This window comes from Camelus bactrianus, chromosome 13 (assembly GCF_048773025.1).
Source record: "Camelus bactrianus isolate YW-2024 breed Bactrian camel chromosome 13, ASM4877302v1, whole genome shotgun sequence".
In the NCBI taxonomy this organism is placed as follows: Eukaryota; Metazoa; Chordata; class Mammalia; order Artiodactyla; family Camelidae; genus Camelus; species Camelus bactrianus.
The window spans coordinates 21,155,709-21,175,720 of record NC_133551.1 but is presented as its reverse complement, the minus strand read 5'-3'; the positions used below and the strand labels follow the sequence as shown (position 1 = coordinate 21,175,720).

The 20,012-nt window shown below is 41.0% G+C and overlaps 1 protein-coding gene across 1 annotated transcript in view; it reads left to right on the top strand.

Annotated features, from left to right (window-relative positions):
* Positions 1–3,332: 3,332 nt before the first annotated feature.
* Positions 3,333–20,012, top strand: part of GIPC2 (GIPC PDZ domain containing family member 2) — a 75,594-nt gene continuing 58,914 nt past the window's right edge. The window contains exon 1 of the mRNA XM_010963357.3: positions 3,333–3,732. Within this exon, the coding sequence (XP_010961659.1) occupies positions 3,493–3,732 (240 nt within the window). The 5' untranslated portion in view covers positions 3,333–3,492. The remainder of the gene's footprint in view (positions 3,733–20,012) is intronic.

Genomic DNA, 20,012 nt, shown 5'->3' with positions numbered 1-20,012 from the left:
TTATAATAATCTATCATTGGATGAAGATCAGATGCCCCATGACCTTGCAAATAGGGGGTTATGTAAACTGGAAAAGGTATCATTTAAAAAACTATCTCCAACCTAGATGAAAGGACCCTTATCAAGTCCTCTTAACTAGCTCATGTGCAGCAAAACTGAAGAGAAGTGACTCTTGGATTCATATTTTCCACTTAGATAGAGCCCTTGCAATGAACTGGTCTATAGAGAAGACTGCTGACTCAAACTCACCTTAAAACAACGCTCAGAGAAGAAACTTCAGTTCCATAGGGAAAGAAGACAACATCAGAAGTAGACAGCTATCCCAAGATGCCAGACCTGGCCCCATTTGATTATTTGCAGTGTTTTCTTGATTTCTTGAAATTTTGCAAAAATTAAAATAATTTTTTTTTTTATCATGGGCATGATCCTATACAGAGTTTAGAAATCAATGGTTGGGTTTAAAGTCAGTTACCTACACTTACTACCTCTATACCTTGGTGGATTTCTCCTCACCTAGGCTCTAATTAGATGCCCTTAGGAAATTTATTCTAGACAAAGTAAGTTATAGTTCTGTTTAGGCTACTATTGATATTACTGGATGTTATCCCTTCACTTGCCCCATCAACGATACTTGCTCTGACCATGGCCATAAATATGAATTTTCTTTAAAGTTACTCAAGCTCAATTAGAGCTACGAGCTTAATCTCTGTCAAAAAATATAACCCCTTTCAGTTATGAGATGGACTTGTGTGGTTAAAACCAGGCTACCGTCATTTAAGTTTAAAAGCTCCCGTATGCAGGGAACAATTAAACCCTACTAAGGATAATAAGTCTAGTAACACTGGGCAGTTGGGCTGGGTGCCTCATGAGCAATACCAACACATCATTACCTTTAAACATGGCAACTGCTATGGGACAGCCTGGGTGATGACCTGGAAATATACTGGGCCACACCTAATGGCAGTCCTTGGCTTAAATTCTTACTCATGACCTACTAGCTGTATTACATGTGTCCTGCCTATTTTGCAAGATTATTGTTTCTTGCATAACCAAATGTGTGGCTGAGCGTCTGATAAAAGGATGACTAGGCGACTTGACGTGATTGACCGCATATATAGTTCTACATGAGATCAATGACTTTAATAGTGTGACTCTAGATATGGGAAGAAGCAACAAGAAGAAATCTTTTCCTGGACCACAGTAGTCCAGTAATAGCACATTGAGTAGCCTGTCAAAGAAATCTGGCCTGACCTGGGAATGAGCATTTCTAGCACCGTGGGACAAAATGGTCATTAAATGCTTCCCAAACCTTGGTCGAATTTATGAGCATGGGAGGGCACTGCCAGCTGAAGAAGGTCAGTCGCCATCTGGCTCTACAGGGATTGAGTTATTACCCACTGCAGTCACTGACCTTTAACACACCCCGGACAAAATTCAGGACAGAGATTAGGAATGAGGCTCTGGGAAGACTAGTAGGACAAACCTTCAGATAGGTAGGTATTTTCAGGAGAAATTTTTTGTAAATCTGAATTCTTGCATCTTTCCACACTTGGAAGGAATTAAAACCATTAACTAAGGTATGTGTTCCTCAGGACTAGCAGTAACATTCTACTGAGATGTGTACTCGGTTTCATGTACCCCCTTTGCCAAAATCGCATGCATAGTGACCTCCCCCCTTACCTCTTCTGAGCAGTTCCTCACAGCTATCCAAGAGGCTGTCTCCTGGGCTATAGTTTTCAGCAAGTCCTTAAATAAAACTGAGACTCAGAGTTCTCATGTTGTGCATTTTTATTTCAGTAGGCATGAGCCAAAACAGAGGTGTGATTTAAGAATAAAATTGTCAGTGCAGTCAGATACTCTAAAAGCTCATGCAAGATAAAGACTGAAAAGTGATCATACCTGATGATTAAATGCTGCCCATAGTAATAGTAATTTCAGTTTAGTGTGGGTGCAAAGTCTGATAACAGCAAGTCTAAGAGCAAGGGGGGATTTGAGGAGATGCAGCTAATAATCCAAGACTGTTTTGCTTTGTTGAGAAAGATAGAGGTTACTGTGGGGGTGTATGGATGGAGGACTTGAAAACAATGTAAGAGATTTGGGGTTTTGACCATCAGTGAGTGGGATTATGTGGGGAGGAGAAAAACAAGTCAACAGGCGGCTTAGACATAGAGATCCTTGAGGAATGAAAAGATCCGATCAAGGGTCAAATGAAAAAGAGACTTCTTTGGAGTTTGGAGAAGGGATGTGGGTGGAATTACAGAGAATGGGGAACTGAGGGAATTCAGGAGTCACACTGAATGGCCTCAATTTCCCCTGCAATAACAGGGTTTTCTGCAGAGACCGAGGGGGGCAGAAGTGGAGCAAATGACTTGGGGAGAGTGCTGAATGTTTGGGAGACAAAGGTGCTCAGGAAAAAGTAGAAAGGATTACTGAGAGTTGCTGAGGGATCGGCTGAAGGTGTTTGACTATGAATTTAATGCGGCAATAATCTCAAAACTTTTCCTTCCAATTCTGTCTTGCAGACTGTAAACTACAGGGTAGTAAGAGGAAGACTGACCTCTACTTAAACTCCTATCCCCAATGGCCCAGACGCACAGGCATGAAGGCATGTGGCCCAATCTTGTGCGCCTACCACACATTTATCAGCATCTCCCGAAGGGCCAGCATGTTTGTATTCTAAGACGTCTTGTCCTACAGAATCAGCATCCTAAGGCTTTTACAGAATTTGAGACATTTTTTAAAGAAGGGGAGAGAAGTCAGGAGATGAGATGTGTGAATGGGTTAAAGAAAACGCACAACCTGAAAGTTTCAAATTAAATTTTATTTGAGGACAAAACTAAGAACTATAGTCGAGGAGACAGCCTCTCAGCTCTGAAGAACTGCTCCAAAGAGGTAAGTGAGGAGCCAGGATATGTGGGAGTTTTTGTTTGTTTGTTTTTGTTTTATCTGGCTAAAAACACGTATTAGAACATCAGAAGTTTACTGCTAATCACAAAGAACAGGTATCTCAAGTCAATGATTTTAGTGCTTTTCTATCTAGAGGAAGATGCAAAAGTCTGAACTCACTGAAATTATTCCTTAGGTATGCATCTTAACTATCTAGGGCCAGTCCCCAGAGCACACAGTGTTTCCTTTTTTCCTCCATTCTGAATTCCCCTCAGGGCGCACCATGGGAGGCAGCTGCAATGGCTGGTGGCTTGATCCTTGTAGAACTGGAATGGTAGGCAACATTCCGTGGTCCACGGGGTCTACCTTTTCTTCTCCAGATCCATCCGAGAGAGGGCAGGTGGCTGCTCGGCGGGCAGGTGCGGCTCCTCCCAGGGGAGGAGGGGGCCCTGACCAGGCGGGGCCAGGCACAAAGGTCTCTGCCATTGGCCCAGCCCCGGCTGCATCTGCCCCCTAGACAGCAGGCCCTTAGCACAAAGTCCGCTGGCCAGGCGTAAGAGGCAGCGGTCAGCGGTGCAGGTGGGTCCCCGCCCTCATCCAGGCAAGATGCCCCTGGGGCTGCGCAGAAAGAAGAAACTGAACACCAAGGAGACCTCCCGGCTGGTAGAGGGCAAGCAGAAGGATGCGGCTGGCGGCAGCGTCCCAGAGCCCCGGGCGCCCACCCGCAGGCTGGTCTTCCACACGCAGCTGGCCCACGGCAGCGCCACGGGCAGAGTGGAGGATTTCTCCAGCGTCCAGGAGCTCTACGCCAAGATCGCGGCCGTGTTTGAGATCTCGCCGTCCGAGGTAAGCGCCAGGTGCTCGGGCTCAGCCTCTCGCCGCCTCTCCAAGCGGCGCGCCGGCGTAAATTGGCCGGGACTAGTTGAGAGCCTCGCTTCCCGGATCCCCACGTCGGAAGCGGGATGGGGTCCGCTGAGAGCGCCCCAGGAGGAGCGAGAGGCCCTTACTGGGGAGGGAAAACGTAAGTCCCCGGACCGGAGAAAGTCGCCTTCTCCAGGCTCGGAGATCCGAGCCTCTGGGAAACCCCGGGGCGACCTTCTTCCTCATGCAAATGAGTAGGCTCGAGTCCCGGATTCCGCGGTTGGCGGCGTCAGCGCCTTCCCAGCGTCGAGGTCTGGCTCGGCAGATTAACATCCTTCATTTATCTGGACTTTGCTCTCCTGCTTCCTCTGCAAGGGTGAGAGGGCCACGCTGAGCATCTCTGGGATTGAGGGGTGAGGGGGTACCTTCCAGGTGATACCAAACCGAGCCTCACTTTGCCACTCATATGTCATACCCAGCAACACTTCAATACTTCTAAGAAGCTTATTATTCCAAGGATGGATAACTAAGAGTTATATTTAGCTACGTGGGACCAGAGGAGAAAGCAGCTCTAAATTTTACACCATATCCTTGAGAAGACACTGAAATTTGCTTTAATAGATCGATTGCATGCGTGCCTGGAGCTGGAGTGTCTTGTAGGCTGACTTCCAAAGCACTAGTTTATGTGGACATTTACGCGACCACATTATTTATACTTACCCAAGCTGCTTTTTGCAGTTGCAAACGCAGGTGTGAGATTTTAGCCCAAGAAAATGCTTTGTTCACATTTCAAGGAAAAGCACAAGATCTTGTTGCCTGGGACTCCTGGGAGTGCAGAGAGCTGCCTTCAGTGGCACAGAGTGGCATTTGGCTATCTGTTCTTTAACGTTCTTTATTAGTTCTTCTCAAGCGAAACTGACGTCAAGGCAAAATTCCGAGAGGAGATGAAAGAGAGCTTGAAGCTAACCTTTTGTTCTTTCAGGGTTCCCAGGCACCTGAGAGGCAAATAAAACCCATTCTGTGAAGTCTTTATGTTGATATAGAGTACTAAGAATAAAAGTTCATGTTTGTATAGAGCATTTCAATTCAAAAAGCAGCCTTGCAGGAGTAATGTTCTTTGATCTTCTCTAGGACAGGTAGGTGGCTGGTAGTTAAGGACAGGATTTGGAGACTGATATCCTGGATGTGGATCCAGGTTCTACTACTTAACTAGCTGGGTGACCTTGAACGGGTTTAACTTCTCTCAGTGTCAGCCATTTGTGAAATAGAGATGAAGTGGGAGGGTATAGCTCAGTAGTAGAGCACATGCTTAGCATGCACGAGGTCCTGGGTTCAATTCCCAGTACCTTCATTAACAAGACAAAAAATCCTAATTACCTCCCCCCTACCAAAACAACAACAACAAAACAAAACAAACAAAAAAACAAAAACAGAGAGATAAGAACATGTACCTTGAAGGGTGGTTGTAAGGTATATGGTAAGTGCTTAACGAATTGTGACTAATATTATCAATACCTAATAGTTAAATGAGGGGCTGAGGGGGCTGAGGTTCAGGATGATTGGACTTTGGCCAGGGTCACATAGCTAGCAAGAATGGAGCTGGCCTGTTACTTATATTTGGATCTTCCGGTTTCTAAGCTAAGTGAGCTTGTTAGCATACTAACCAACAACTTTGAATGTCTCTCCTGTAACCACGGACTCCAGATTTAGTTACTTTGCATTGTCTTCCTCATCATAATGTGATATTATTCTGAGCTCAAGATGCACAACTATTCAATTCACTTAATCCCTGAGAAGTATTATTATTAATTTCCTTGCTTCACAGGTGGGAAACTAATGCTTTGAGGTTCAGGAAGTTTTCAGAATTACACAGAGTAAGTGACAGAGCCTGGCTTTAAACTCAGGTTTTTTTTTTTTTTTCCTGGCTCCAAGTTTAATGAAGTTATATTGTTATATTGCTTCCCAAGTTTTTCAGGGTGTCTGGGCAATAGCTTGACAATCATGTTCAGCATTTTCAGTTTCCAATGCACTGACTTGCATTAAAATTTCAAGAAAAATAAACATTAGGTATTTTGATGTGCCTTATCAAAGTTCATATCTTTTTATGACTCTAGATATCTATTAATGTTTATATATATATAACCAACATTGATGCAAGTTTTCAATTTGGATTAGAAAGAGTTAAGCAGATCTGGGATAAAGTTTTGATCATCATAGTATATGTGAGAGAATCTCAATAGTTACTTTTGAAATAAGTAATTTATCAAAATAAGATGCACACTAGTGAGATCTCATTTCTCACCCCATTTCCCCAGCAAGAGGGACAGTGGCATAAACTTTTGCAATGTCAGTGGGAACAAAACAAAAAACTTCCCCCCTTAATATGATTATCTCAGAAGTCCTATCTTTTCTCTAAGAAGAGAAGTGACTGTAAGGATATAATCAGCACTGAGTGGAGAAGTGTACTCTCTCTGCTAAGGAAAAAAGGGAAGGAGTTGGTCTGGCCTGCTATCTGGTGTAGCAGATCCTGGCAGATTTACTAGGAGCCAATAATGTGTCCATGGCTGTGTGAGGCATGTAAGTCTACAGGGTGGTCATTCTATCCTCACCATAGCAATGAGTCAAGGATTCTTTTCATTTTCCAGCTGAGCTAAGTGATGCTCTGAGAAGTTGAGTAGCTTGCCCAGAGTTACTGAACTGGTATGGGACAGAGCCAGGAGTTGAATTGAGGTTTCCTTGTTCCAAGTTTATTACATAGCAACTGTGGGATTCTTGGTCACTGATCAAATTCCAAATGCAAACCAGGTGATAGTGGGGAAGAGTATAGCTTACTGGTAGAGCACATGCTTAGCATGCATGAGGTCCTGGGTTCAATCCCCAACACGTCCATTAAAACAACAACAACAACAACAGCAACAACCCCACAAACCAGGCAAAATTTCTTTTTTATTGTATTCTTTTCTTTTTTTAATGGAGGTACTGGGGATTGAACCCAGGACCCTATGCATGCTAAGCATGTGCTCTACCACTGAGGTATGCCCACCCCCTAAAACTTTTTCTAAACAAATGATCTTTCCAATGAAAGCCTCAGATTCAACCACAAAAATACTTAGTGCCTCAAAAAATGCTGCTGTGAAACTGACAATTATAGATTTTGCCTATTTCATGGTTCCTGAAGGAGGAAGCTAATGAAACCTATGGGTCACGTGCACAGTACAGTCTGTAATCATTACCTTGAAAACAGATGGCCAGTTATACAAAAATCCCATACAGGTGATATCATCTATTCTAAACAGCTAAGTGAGCAATTCAGTAAAAAGAAAAAAAAAACGGTAAATCTCATCTAAAAGAACAGTTAACTCAGAAATGCTGGGACACTTTTAGAAAAAGTTTAATGCCATCTTTTGAAATATTCAGGATCCACACAAAAGTTGGTCACCAAACCCTTGAGCTGTGTAGTCGTAAAATTTGTTAGAGGGGCGTTTTGAGTGTTTGGCCACTGTAATTGTTTGACAAGTGGTTTGTGTCATGACATGTTTTCTTAGTTCTCTACTACGTGGAAAGATTGTAAGAAGAGTGAATATGAAGGAACTTTTTAAGAAATCACTTTGTATTTAGATATTTTTACATGTCCAGAAGCTGAAAACTCTTTATAGATTTCAGAAATTATTAACTTTGATTTGGTCATATTAGTCTATCTATGATATAATACTAAATAGTTCATTGAGTAAATGTATCAAGCAAATGTAGCCCCTTCTCTCTCAATACATATAAGCAGTGTGCTTGGGAAGCAGAAAAGGTGAGAATTGTGATTTTAATTCCCAGCCGTATGTTCAACATAAAACATGCTATTATTTCTCTTAAAAAAAAACAAAACAAACCTTCTTTTGTTGCCTGTCCCCATCCCTTCTGCTATTACCTCATTTCTCCTTTACAGCAAAACTCAAAAGTTACTGTTTCCAATGAGATACATTCTGTGTCTCATCTCTCTGCTCAAAACTCTCCAGTAGCTCCTCCTCTCACTTGGCGCAAAGGCCAAAGCCCAGCGGTGCTCATAGGTCCTGTTGCCTCTCTAACGTCGCTGGTCCTTTTGTCCGGCCAGTCTGGCCTCCTGGTTGTTCTTTGCAGTCTGGAGCATTCGGACTTTTGCACTGGCTGTCGTCTCTCCCAGAACCTCTTCCTGTAGAATGCTCTTCCTTCTTTACATCGGCTCCCATATCACCTCCTCGGTGAGGCTGGGTACCGATCCTCCCCTGAAGATGACAGTGCCTCCTGACCCCTTCTGCCCTTAGTTTCCCTCATAGCGTACTAACATCCTATGTCGATTTAACTTCCTTCGTTTATTGTCTTTTTCCTCTTCAGTGTACTAAAAGCAAAGATTTTGTCTATTTTGTTTACTGATGCAGCCCCTAAGGGCCTCGAACTGTATCTGAAACATAGTTGGAGCTCAAAAAATATTTGTTGAATAAAAGACCCCTCATAAAAACAGTACTTAAAATCCTGTAGCTTTGGCATAAAGCTCTAGTACCAGTTACAATATTGGTATCTTATGTAGGTGTTAATTTTTTTTTATATTGTAGTGTCAGGAAAGAGACTTGCTGTGGGGCAGAGGGAGGGGCTGGGGAGGGGGGCAGGAGTGAGGAGCATCACTCATATCTTGAAAGGGGAGTAGTAAGAGGGTGAAGTATGGAGACTGGGAAGCTAAGTAAAAGTTGCATCAAACGTTTGCATGTCTACAAATTCCAGAAATTATGATGTTGGAGGCACTGTTTGCAAACAGAAGGCTTTGCAAGTGAGTTGCAGTGTATGGGGTGTTGCCTTGTAAAACTTTCTAGACACTAAAACTGCTTGCTTTTCTCAACTTGCTGGCACCAGCACTGAGCTCTTGTGAGAGTCGACATTCTGTACCTCTGTGGCCCTTCTGGAGAACACTAACTGTGCTGCAGACTTCAGCACTTCCCAGCAATGCAGACACTGGCAAGTCGAGCTGTGTCTTTCTGCCTCACAAATGGGAAATCCAGGAAGAACAGCACAAAATGGGGCTCACCGACTTGTATGTTTGCTCCCTTAGGAAAAACAATAAACACACATACAAAACGAAGGAATTGGGAGTTTGGTGTGAGTTTGACCATCGATTTGAGGATTATGAAGCAGGCCCTACAAAACTGAGTAGAAAGAGTGTGAGAAAGTCAGCTCCTGATTTCTGGGAGCTGGCTGGACACTCACAGGCAGGACTTGCTGGTTTCCTATTGGATTTCACAGAGCATCGGCATCAGATAGACCACTCTGTGACTGTGATGGCTCAAGACGGAAATAGACTACTCGGTAATCTTGTCTGAACACAGATAGAAACATAAACATGATCCAAACCATAAAAATGACCAGGCATCCCCCTGTTTTGACTGATAAAAATGGCTGCTGCTCCTTTACCACAGTTTTCGCTTTGACACTTTCCCCACTTTGTAGATAGGTTTTCTAAGCTACTGAATCATAGAATTGCCCCCACTGCCTGACGGCTAACCCCTGCTTCCCTGGACCTGCCCTAAAATCACCTAACACGACCCCGACCCCAGTGCTCTCTAACACCCTCTTTCTCGGATCCTTTCCACGTTTCCCCATGGTGTGTTGCCTCCCTTGTTGGAAGGAACAGTAAACTAGAGATGAGAATTCCTGGTGGGGTTTGGCTGGAGGGCACTGGTGGTTGTCACTGCTGAATTATTATGATACAGATTCTAAAGGGGCACCCTGAATATGGTTTCCCTGAATCCCCCCATCCTTCATTTTAATATTGGTGCTCTGATCGAACACCTACAGGGCTCCCATTTACTTACTGCCCTCTTTCTTTCAGGCTGTCCTAACAAAATACCACCAACTGGGCAGCTGATAAACAACAACTGCTCACAATTCTGGAGGCTGGGAAGCCCGAGATCAGGGTGGCAGCACGGTCGCCTGCTGCCAAGGACTCGCTTCCTCGTTCATAACTGGCACCTGCTTGCCGTGTCCTCGCTTGGTGGAAGGAGCTAGTGGTTTCTCTGGAGCCTCTGTGATAAGGTACTAATCTTGTTTACGAGGGCTCCACCCTTACAATTTGAGCAGCTCCCAAAAGCCCCACCCATGAACACTAGGATTTCAACATTTGAGTTTTGGGGACACAAACAGATCATAGCACGTAGCAAGTAACCCCCACCAGCCAAACAACGTCTCCAAGTCCTACCTGCTTCTTCAGTCCTGCCCTCTGCCTACTCCTCCAGTCTCATCTCCTACCGACTCCTTTTTATTCCAGAGTATTTAACTGTTCCATTCCTCTCTGCCTTTTCTCGTGATGTTCTCACTTCTTTGTTCTGATAGCTCCTACTCACCTTTCCAGTTTCAACTGTCACCTCTTCCAAGAAGCCTTCCTTGTGAATCTGCCAACCTACATTTCGTATAATACTCACTATTGCGTGATTTTAACATAGCACTTGAATGCTAAGTTGAACTGTTACTTCCCTATCTCTTCCTGAGGGCTGGCAGGTTTTTTTTTTTTTTAAAATAAGCTCATTTCCACAGCTGCTAGATGGCTTAGCTGCTCTATAAAAGTTTAATAAAAGTAGATGATTGGTTACAGTAGGAAATGAAGCTGAAGTAGATAGTAGTGACTACAAATGTCCTTGAAGCTGTACGCGTTTTATTTGGTAGTCAGTAAGAATAACTTGAGTGTTTTTCAGAGGAGGAATGATCCCTGACTGGTGCTTTATAAAGCTGAAACACAATCAACCGTTCATCTGCTGTGTTTCCATTACACAGTTTGGTTTAAGTTAAATAGAATGGAATTTTCTAGAATTGCACAGTACCATCTGAGAAGTTCTAAATATATTGCAATCATTATGTGTGCTTACTATCCCTCCTGAGCATCAGCCTCAATTTTATATGAAAAACTCAAATGAAAAACCCAAAAACCAAGACTCATTTGGGGAAGTGGGAGGTTAATCTCACTAGCTGCCTTATAGACCTCATCACTATCAGGCAGATAAGAAATGGGTAGGACTGATGCTCTGGGTGTTGGAAATTCCCTGAAGTAGGTGTGTGAACAATTCTAGAATCAAGTCCAGGGGCCAACCACTCCCCAAGCCTCTGCTGCCTCATAGGCGGTTGGTGGCCCCTTTGCCGTCCTTCACCTGCTCCCATCCAGAGATGGAGACATTCGGGTTACGCTGGCAATGTGTATGTGTGTGTTTGTCTACAGGGAGGTGAGGGGGCTCAGGACTGCAGCTGGGCAGTCAGGCTCCATGGACAACTGGAACATCATTCGTGCTGTCCGGGTGAAAGCAGTAGCTTTAGACTCTAGAGAACCGAGAGCAGGTCCAGTTGTCCTCCCACTCCCATCTCCACCTTTCTCTCCCTACTTCTTAAAACTCTATTCCTTCCTGAGTCTCTTCTCTCATCCTTTGACTTTACTCCTTTAAAGTGCTTATTGCCTCAGGTCTCTGTGTCTTTCAGTTCCTTTGCCTCTGTACTTCTGTGCCCTTCTCTGTCTCAAATTTGAACTCCCTGAGAGTGAGTCTGTTGTTGGTGAGCCGGGGCATGGGACAGGTGGGGCAGGATGTCTTTGGTCTAGTCTGTTGGGTCCTGTGGTACAAAGACAGATGAAGAGTGAATAAGGAGACCCGTTGGAGAGGACAGTGGGCATGACTGGTCCTCTGAGACTTCCTGAAGTAGGGTACGGCAGATGCCTTCCATGGTCTGTACTTCTTTGGTTCTCTGACTTTTATTCATTGTTCTTCCTTTTACTGGGGAATCTCTCCTCTATTCTTTCCTGGTGAACTCTGTTAAAAGACAAACTGAGGCATATTAAAATTAAGAGGCTATTGGAGCAAAAATCGATTTGGGCAGTGCCAAACCAGAAAGGGTTGGGAGTGCTCCACAAACAGGAGGTAGAGGCAAGGTGTTTCCTAGAGAAGACGTGCAGGGCAAGCGAGGGAACGATTTGATTGGCTGTAGCTTCAGTGGTTGCCTTATGTGGGAAAGCCTAGTTGACTGTGATTGGTTGTCTTCAGGTTTAGGTTTCTTAACTTTGAGGCATTTGCAGGCTTAGGTTTTGATTTTGCTTACTTGGGCTGCCAAGTTCATTAGAACCCCTTCAATTTAATGACCTCTTTTTAAATTAACGACTAACTACTTATGCTCAGGACTTGGGGGTCACTGCTCTAAGCCTGTCCCCAGCCCTCCTCAGGACTGGTTCTGTGCCGCTCCTCTGAGCTTCCGTAACTCTGAATAGACTGGTGATTGTTGATTTACTGTCTCCCATGAGATTGAGAGCTGCTCTAGACAGGGGCTACTGGTTGGTGTGTAGTAATTTTTTTTAAAAAAACTTTTTATTATGGAAATTTTAAATACATGCAAAAGTGAAAAGTATAATGCAGTTAACTCCCATGTGCTCGGTTTTGACATTAGCAACATTTTGACTGACATTTCTACTTTTCATTCTACATTAAATTTTTTATTAAATATAATGTAAGTAGAGAAAAGCACATGAAACAAATGTACTTGCTGAATAAGTTGAACCCTCTTGTAACCACACCCTTGAAAAGGATAATCCTTGTCAGCTGCTCTAGAACATTCTATACATCCCTTCCTACCTGCCCTCCAAGCATAACCACTATCCTCACTTTTATGGTAATTAATCCCTTACTTTATAGTTTTATCAACTAAGTGTGCTTTTCTAAACAGAGTAACTTCATTTTGACTGCTTTTATTGTTTTAAGTGTAATCTTTTTTGAGGTAACTGACATATTTTAGGTTTATAATATAATGATTTGATATATTATGAAATGATCACAATAAATCTAGTTAACATCTATCACCATACATAGTTACAAATTTTTTTTCTTGTGATGAGAACTTTTAAGATCTTCTCTCAGCAACTCTCCAATACGCAATACAGTATTAACTATAGTCATCACGCTGTACGTTGTATCCTCATGATTTCTTTTATTTTTTATTTTTATTTTTTTTTAAGTTGAGGTATAGTTGATTTATAAGGGTTCATGTATACAAAGTAATTCAGTTATATACGTATATTCTTTTCCAGATTCTTTTCCATTATAAGTTATTACAAGATGCTGAATATAATTTCCTGTGCTATACAGTAGGCCCTGTTGTTTATCTATTTTATGTATTGTAGTGTGTATCTGTTAATCTCAAATTCCTAATTTATTCCTTCCCCTCCCCTTTCCCTTTTGGTAACCATAAATTTAGTTTCTATTGTCTGTGAGTCTATTTCTGTTTTGAAATAAGTTCATTTGTATCATTTTTTTAGATTCCACATATAAGTGATATCATGTGATATTTTTCTTTCTTTTTCTGGGTTACTTCACTTAGAATGACAATCTCCAGGTCCATCCATGTTGCTACACATGGCATTATTTCATTGTTATGGCTGAGTAATATCCCATTGCATATTTATACTGCAACTTCTTTATCCAGTCATCTGTCAGTGGACATTCAGGTTGTTTCCGTCCCTTGGCTATTGTAAATAGTGCTGCTGTGAACATTGGAGTGTAGGAATCTTTTCAAATTGAAGTTTTTGTGGATATATGTCCAAGAGTGGAATTGCTGGATCACATGGCAACTCTATTTTTAGCTTTTTAAGGAACCTCCATACTGTTCTCCACAGTGGCTGCACCAGTTTACATTCCCACCAACACTGTAGGAGGGTTCCTTCTCCACACCCTTTCCAGCGTTTATTATTTGTAGACTTTTTTGATGATGGTCATACTGACTGGTGTGAAGTGAGTGATACCTCATTGTAGTTTTGATTTGAAAATGCCTACATTTAAAAAAAAGCTATTCATCAATTTTATTCTGTGATAAAATGGTTCTCTATGGTAACATGTTCTATTTAGTTAATACTTACCTTTTATTTAATTCTGAAGATGTCTGCCAGATAGTTTCCATTTCATCCCTATCCTCCATTGATCTTTCTGCTGTTCTGTTCCTTTACTGTCCAACTTTGGGTGAGGCTCCCATCTCACTGGGCTTCAGTTTCTTCATATGTGATCTGGGATAGGTGCACTAGCCCAGTGGTTCCCAAACATGGTTTCATCTCAGAATCACCTGGTAACCCTTTTATAGAACCCAGGTTTCTGGGCCCCACCTCTACAGATTGGAGTAGGGCCTGAAAATGTTGTAATTTAATATTTCCCTGATGTCCCTATGCAGCCGGCCTGTCACCTGTCAGTAGATATGTATTTGGGAACCACTGGATTAAATGAGTTCCAAAGTCCTTTCTAGCTTGAACGTTCTTCCAGAGCTCGTGCCCTCAGTTAAAAATATTTGAGTATCATCTTTATGTACAAAGTATTGAAATACATACAAAAGTTACTAAGTGCCTATTTCATGGTGTTACAATGTATAGGAGTCATGGTGGTAAGAATAAACTAAGTTGTATGAGTAAACAATGATATATATGCTGGTAATACGAGGCAGAGTATGAAAAATGCCAGCAATGCCAAGTATGCAGATGGGGATGTAGTGGGCAGAGATCAAAGAAGAGTGAGATAGAACTTGGTTGGGAAAATCATGACAGAGTTCCAAAAGTATTCACGTGTCTGTTTACTGCTCAATGTATATACCTAGCATGTGATCTTGATTCCACAAATGCAAAAGTGTAACTGTACAGGAAAGTAACAAGCCAGAACAGAGAGACCCAACTTCAAATCAGAGGCTGGTTTTGTTTTGTTTTGTTTTGTTCTTGTTTTTGGTTTTTACATTACTAAAACGCTAAACAAAACATAGCAGAAGTTCTCTCTGCTTTGTAAGCAAAAGTTCTCTCTGCCTTATAAGTGGATGGACTATAGAGATTCTTGAAATTGTAGAGATGCTGGTGTATTTACATGGTCATTTAGGGATTACTTCCTTCTTGTTAGAAGTTCTGGACAAAAAGCTGAGACTTAGGTGCTAATAGTGCTTCGGGTAATCAGAGATAAATAGAAAATGCAGATGAGGTGCTATGAACTCAATAAAAATCTTGGGAAATAGAATTCCATGAATTTGATTCAGTAAGGCACAGTAATATAAAGTTGAAATGAAATTTTAGAAGCTAAGATATAATTTTCTGCCCTTCTGACATCAAATATATTGCTTAGATATTTAGGATTGTGATGTCACACAAGTTCTTATGTAGTTGCCTCAAAACTTTTTAGATATAAACAGGATAGCTAAAATCAGTTTATGAGATCTCTTCCTAATCCAGCCTGCCTCATCTCTTGACCTCCTCAATGTTATTAATTCTAATTCACCTCTCAGGTCCTCCTTTCCCTTTCCACCTGTTGGCTCCCAGTTAACGAAGGTGTCCAGAATGTTTGACCAAAGGCCACCAAAGGAAAGTGGTCTCTGTGCTTTTGTGTTTTATTCAGTCACTAAATCTGCTAGCAGAAATTACTCTTTGTGAGGCAGAAGTCCACAGTGGAGCTACTGTAGCAAATGTTATTTAAAACCAATTTTAACTTTAATTGAAAAAAATAACATATGTAGATAGTATAAATTTTTAAAAAGTAGGTCACCCAGAACCATGGTTCCCCAGTTCTCTTCCCCAGAAGCATCTGCTTTGACTACTTTCTTGACCATCCTTCCAGAAAAAAAAATTTATGAATGCGTAAGTGTGTGTGTTATGTGTGAGAGTACATGCATATCTTTGTGGGTACAACCCCCTTTTCTACTTTTCTTTTAACCCCATGAGCATACTGTGTATCTGTTCTGCACAGTTGGTAGAAGCAGAAGCAAAGAAGTGGACCTAAGGGAAAAAACCGTGAAGCCAGGGAATGACAGAGTGACTGGAGCCCTGACAGGATTACAGAGGGCCACCAAAGTGTCCTTCATGCCAGGAGAGCTCATAGTGTCTTTAATGTCAATGAACCAGTTTTTAATAATTTCTAAGAAGTCTTTGTTTTTTGAAAAGGTTTCCCATGGTTCTTTGGCTTTCCTGTGTCTCCTTATTATAAACCTCCATCACCTGAGGTAACCAAAGGTATTCATTTGTTTAAAAAACTAAGGTACAAGAGAAAGAAATAAAAGGGATCCAAATTGGAAAAGAAGAGGTAAAAGTGTCATTATATGCTGATGACATGTTACTATATATAGAAAACCCTAAAAGGTCCACACAAAAGCTACCAGAGCTGATTGAAGAATTCAGCAAGGTAGCAGGTTACAAAATTAATGTTCAAAAATCAGTTGCATTTCTTTACACTAACGATAAATCAACAGAAAAAGAAAGTAAAGAAACAATCCCCTTTAAAATAGCACCCAAAGTAATAAAATATCTGGGAATAAATCTAACCAAGGAGGTGAAAGAATTATACACAGAAAACTATAAACCATTGATGAAGGAAATTAAAGAAGACTTTAAAAAATGGGAAGATATTCCATGCTCTTGGATTGGAAGAATCAATATTGTTAAAATGGTCACACTGCCCAAGGCAATCTACAGATTTAATGCAATCCCTACCAAATTACCCAGGGCATATTTCACAGAACTAGAAAAAATCATAATAAAATTCATATGGAACCATCAAAGACCTAGAATTGCTAAAGCATGACTGAAGAGAAAGAAAGAGGCTGGAGGAATAACTCTCCCAGACTTCAGACAATACTATAGAGCTACAGTCATCAAGACAGCATGGTATTGGTACCAAAACAGACATATAGACCAATGGAACAGAATAGAGAGCCCAGAAATGAACCCACAAACTTTTGGTCAACTCATCTTTGACAAAGGAGGCAAGAATATACATTGGAATAAAGACAGTCTCTTCAGCAAATGGTGTTGGGAAAACTGGACAGCAGCATGTAAAACAATGAAGCTAGAACACTCCCTTACACCATATACAAAAATCAACTCAAAATGGACTAAAGACTTAAACATAAGACAAGATACAATAAACCTCCTAGAGGAAAACATAGGCAAAACATTATCTGACATACATTTAAAAAATTTTCTCCTAGAAGAAATAAAAGCAAGAATAAACAAATGGGACCTAATGAAACTTACAAGCTTCTGCACAGCAAAGGAAATCAGAAGTAAAACAAGAAGAAAACCTACGGAATGGGAGAAAATTTTTGCAAGTGAAACCGACAAAGGCTTGATCTCCAGAATATATAAACAGCTCATACGACTCAATAAGAAAAAAATAAACAACCCAATCCAAAAACGGGCAGAAGACCTAAACAAGCAATTCTCCAAGGAAGACATACAAATGATCAAAAAGCACATGAAAAAATGCTCAATATCACTAATTATCAGAGAAATGCAAATCAAAACTACAATGAGGTATCACCTCACACCAGTCAGAATGGCCATCATTCAAAAATCCACAAATGACAAATGCTGGAGAGGCTGTGGAGAAAGGGGAACCCTCCTACACTGCTGGTGGGAATGCAGTTTGGTGCAGCCACTATGGAAAACAGTGTGGAGATTCCTCAAAAGACTAGGAAAAGACTTACCATATGACCCAGGAATCCCACTCCTGGGCTTGTATCCAGAAGGAAATCTACTTCAGGATGACACCTGCACCCCAATGTTCATAGCAGCACTATTTACAATAGCCAAAACATAGAAACAGCCTAAATGTCCATCAACAGGTGACTGGATAAAGAAGAGGTGGTATATTTATACAATGGAATACTACTCAGCCATAAAAACCGACAACATAATGCCATTTGCAGCAACATGGATGCTCCTGGAGAATGTCATTCTAAGTGAAGTAAGCCAGAAAGAGAAAGAAAAATACCATATGAGATCGCTCATATGTGGAATCTAAAAAACAAAAACAAAAACAAACAAACAAACAAAAACAAAGCGTAAATACAGGACAGAAATAGACTCACAGACAGAGAATACAGACTTGTGGTTACCAGGGGGGTGGAGGGTGGGAAGGGATAGACTGGGATTTCAAAATTGTAGAATAGATAAACAAGATTACACTGTATAGCACAGGGAAATATACACAAAATGTTATGATAACTCACAGAGAAAAAAATGTGACAATGAGTGTGTATATGTCCATGAATGACTGAAAAATTGTGCTGAACACTGGAATTTGACACAACATTGTAAAATGATTATAAATCAATAAAAAATGTAAAAAAAAAAACTAAGGTACAGCTGATGTATAGTACTATAAGTCGCAGGTGTACAACATAGTGATTTACAATTTTTAAAGGTTATATTCCATGTACAGTTATTCTAAAATATGGACTGTATTCTCTGCATTATACAGTATGTCCTTATAGCTTATTTTATACATAATAGTTTATACCTCTTAATCCTCTACCCTTATCTTGTTCCTCCACCTTTTCTCTCCCCACTGGTAACCACTAGTTTGTTCTCTGTATCCATGAGTCTTTTTTTTTTTTTTTAATATATTCACTATTTTTTTTTATATTCAGTAGGTTTATTTTTTAGAGTCCATGTAAAAGTGATTATCATACAGTATTTGCTGTTCTCTGTCTGACTTATTTCACTTAGCATAATACCCTCCAGATTCATCCATGTTACTTCAAATGGCAAAATTTCATTCTTTTTTATGGCTGGGTAGTATTCCATTGTATGTATCTATGTATACCATATTTCCTTTATCCATTTATCTGTTGATAGACACTTAGGTTGCTTCCATATCTTGGCAGTTGTAAATAACTATGCTGTGAATGTTGCAGTGCATCTAAAGGTGTTCCTTGAAACTATTCAGATAGAAATAACCAACAGATACCTTTGGGCTAGATACTTGCTAAGACTTAAAAAAAAAAAAAAGCCAGCCAAGAGTGGATCATTGTAACTGTTTCTCTAGAGTAGGATCTAAAAACTGGTTTTTCTCACTATCTTAGAAACTCTAGCCTTTCTGTCTTGGGTGCGCAGAGTATTTTGAAGTTTTGGTGATTAAAATATGGAATAGGAAGTTGAAATTTGGACCTGACTAATACCAGGGAGGTCCAGTGGCTTCTACAGATAAGTGAAAGGCAAGAAGGGACCTTAGACCTTGTCAGTGGTAGAATATTTGCCTTTTAGAAACATACCCGGCCCTTGGTAAGTTGTGGCTAAGAAGCTCAAGAATTCCAGCATTCAGAAAGTGTATTTACTATTTTATAAAAATCTCCCTTGAGGTAATCAAAGCACAAGTAGAGGAAGAGTTCCAAGTTAAAAAAAAAATACGGCTAAAATTCAGGATTTACATCTCAGTCTGTAAAAGTCACAGGTTCTTCAGTTACAGTGTTAACTTTTCAGTAGTCTTAAAGGGATACACAGTAACAAGGTTGAGGAAATAATTCCACATCCATTCCTGAAACAATTCACGTATCCATGTACTGTGTGAAGGTAGCAGTGTTTGTGTGGTTGGCATTAGCACCGTGTTCTTCATGGTCCAGGGCCAGAATGTTACTTGAACCTCCTGGGCCGTCTCACACTAGACACTCGCAGGGCGCTCTGGGTGTCGCTAGGTATGAGGTGCTGGCCGGGATCTGTGACTCCCCTTCTCCTTCGGTATTCTTTACATTTCCTTCTTCCTATTTTGATTTTCCTGCCTTTGTGTAAAGGTGAGTGGGGGAAGAGAAGCGTGGCTTGACCACTGAGAAGGGGATTATTGTTGAATACCTGTCATTGCCACTTAACCCATGCTGTCTTGTCTGAAATAGCAATTCTCACAGAACCCCCAGAAATGACGACCATTCACAGATGAGGCAACTGGAGTTCAGAACAAAAGTAAACTCAAGTCATGCAGTCCCAAGCGATGTCTTTCATCTTAGGTTTGTCGGACTCCAGAGGCCATGCTCGTTCCTTTACACAAGTGGTCTTAACCTTATGGGGCCCAAGGTTCGCCTATATTAACAAATACTTTGTGGCACCACGTTTACTCATCCTGAAAATTTTAAACAATATCATCTACCTGTGCATATAATCTAAATTATTCCTTAACAGTAGTATTGGAAACAAGTAAGAATTTCAGTGCAATACTTGGGAAAACTATCTCAGATGTAATGAAGCAATCAGTGCTTGTACCTTCTTACAGTGAACAGGTTTGGATTTAAAAAGGGTAAGAATAAGACAATAGTCAACTGAATGTTGTTGACTCCTTTATATGCTACCTTTTGAAATAAGGGATAAATACCTGTAGATATTCATAGAATTATATAACGTAACAACAGTAGGTGCAGACTGACATGACTGTTTCATGTTAAATTAAAAAAAAATGCTGTCAGTGACCTGATTTTCTGCAGTTGTGAGCAACTCTTGGTAA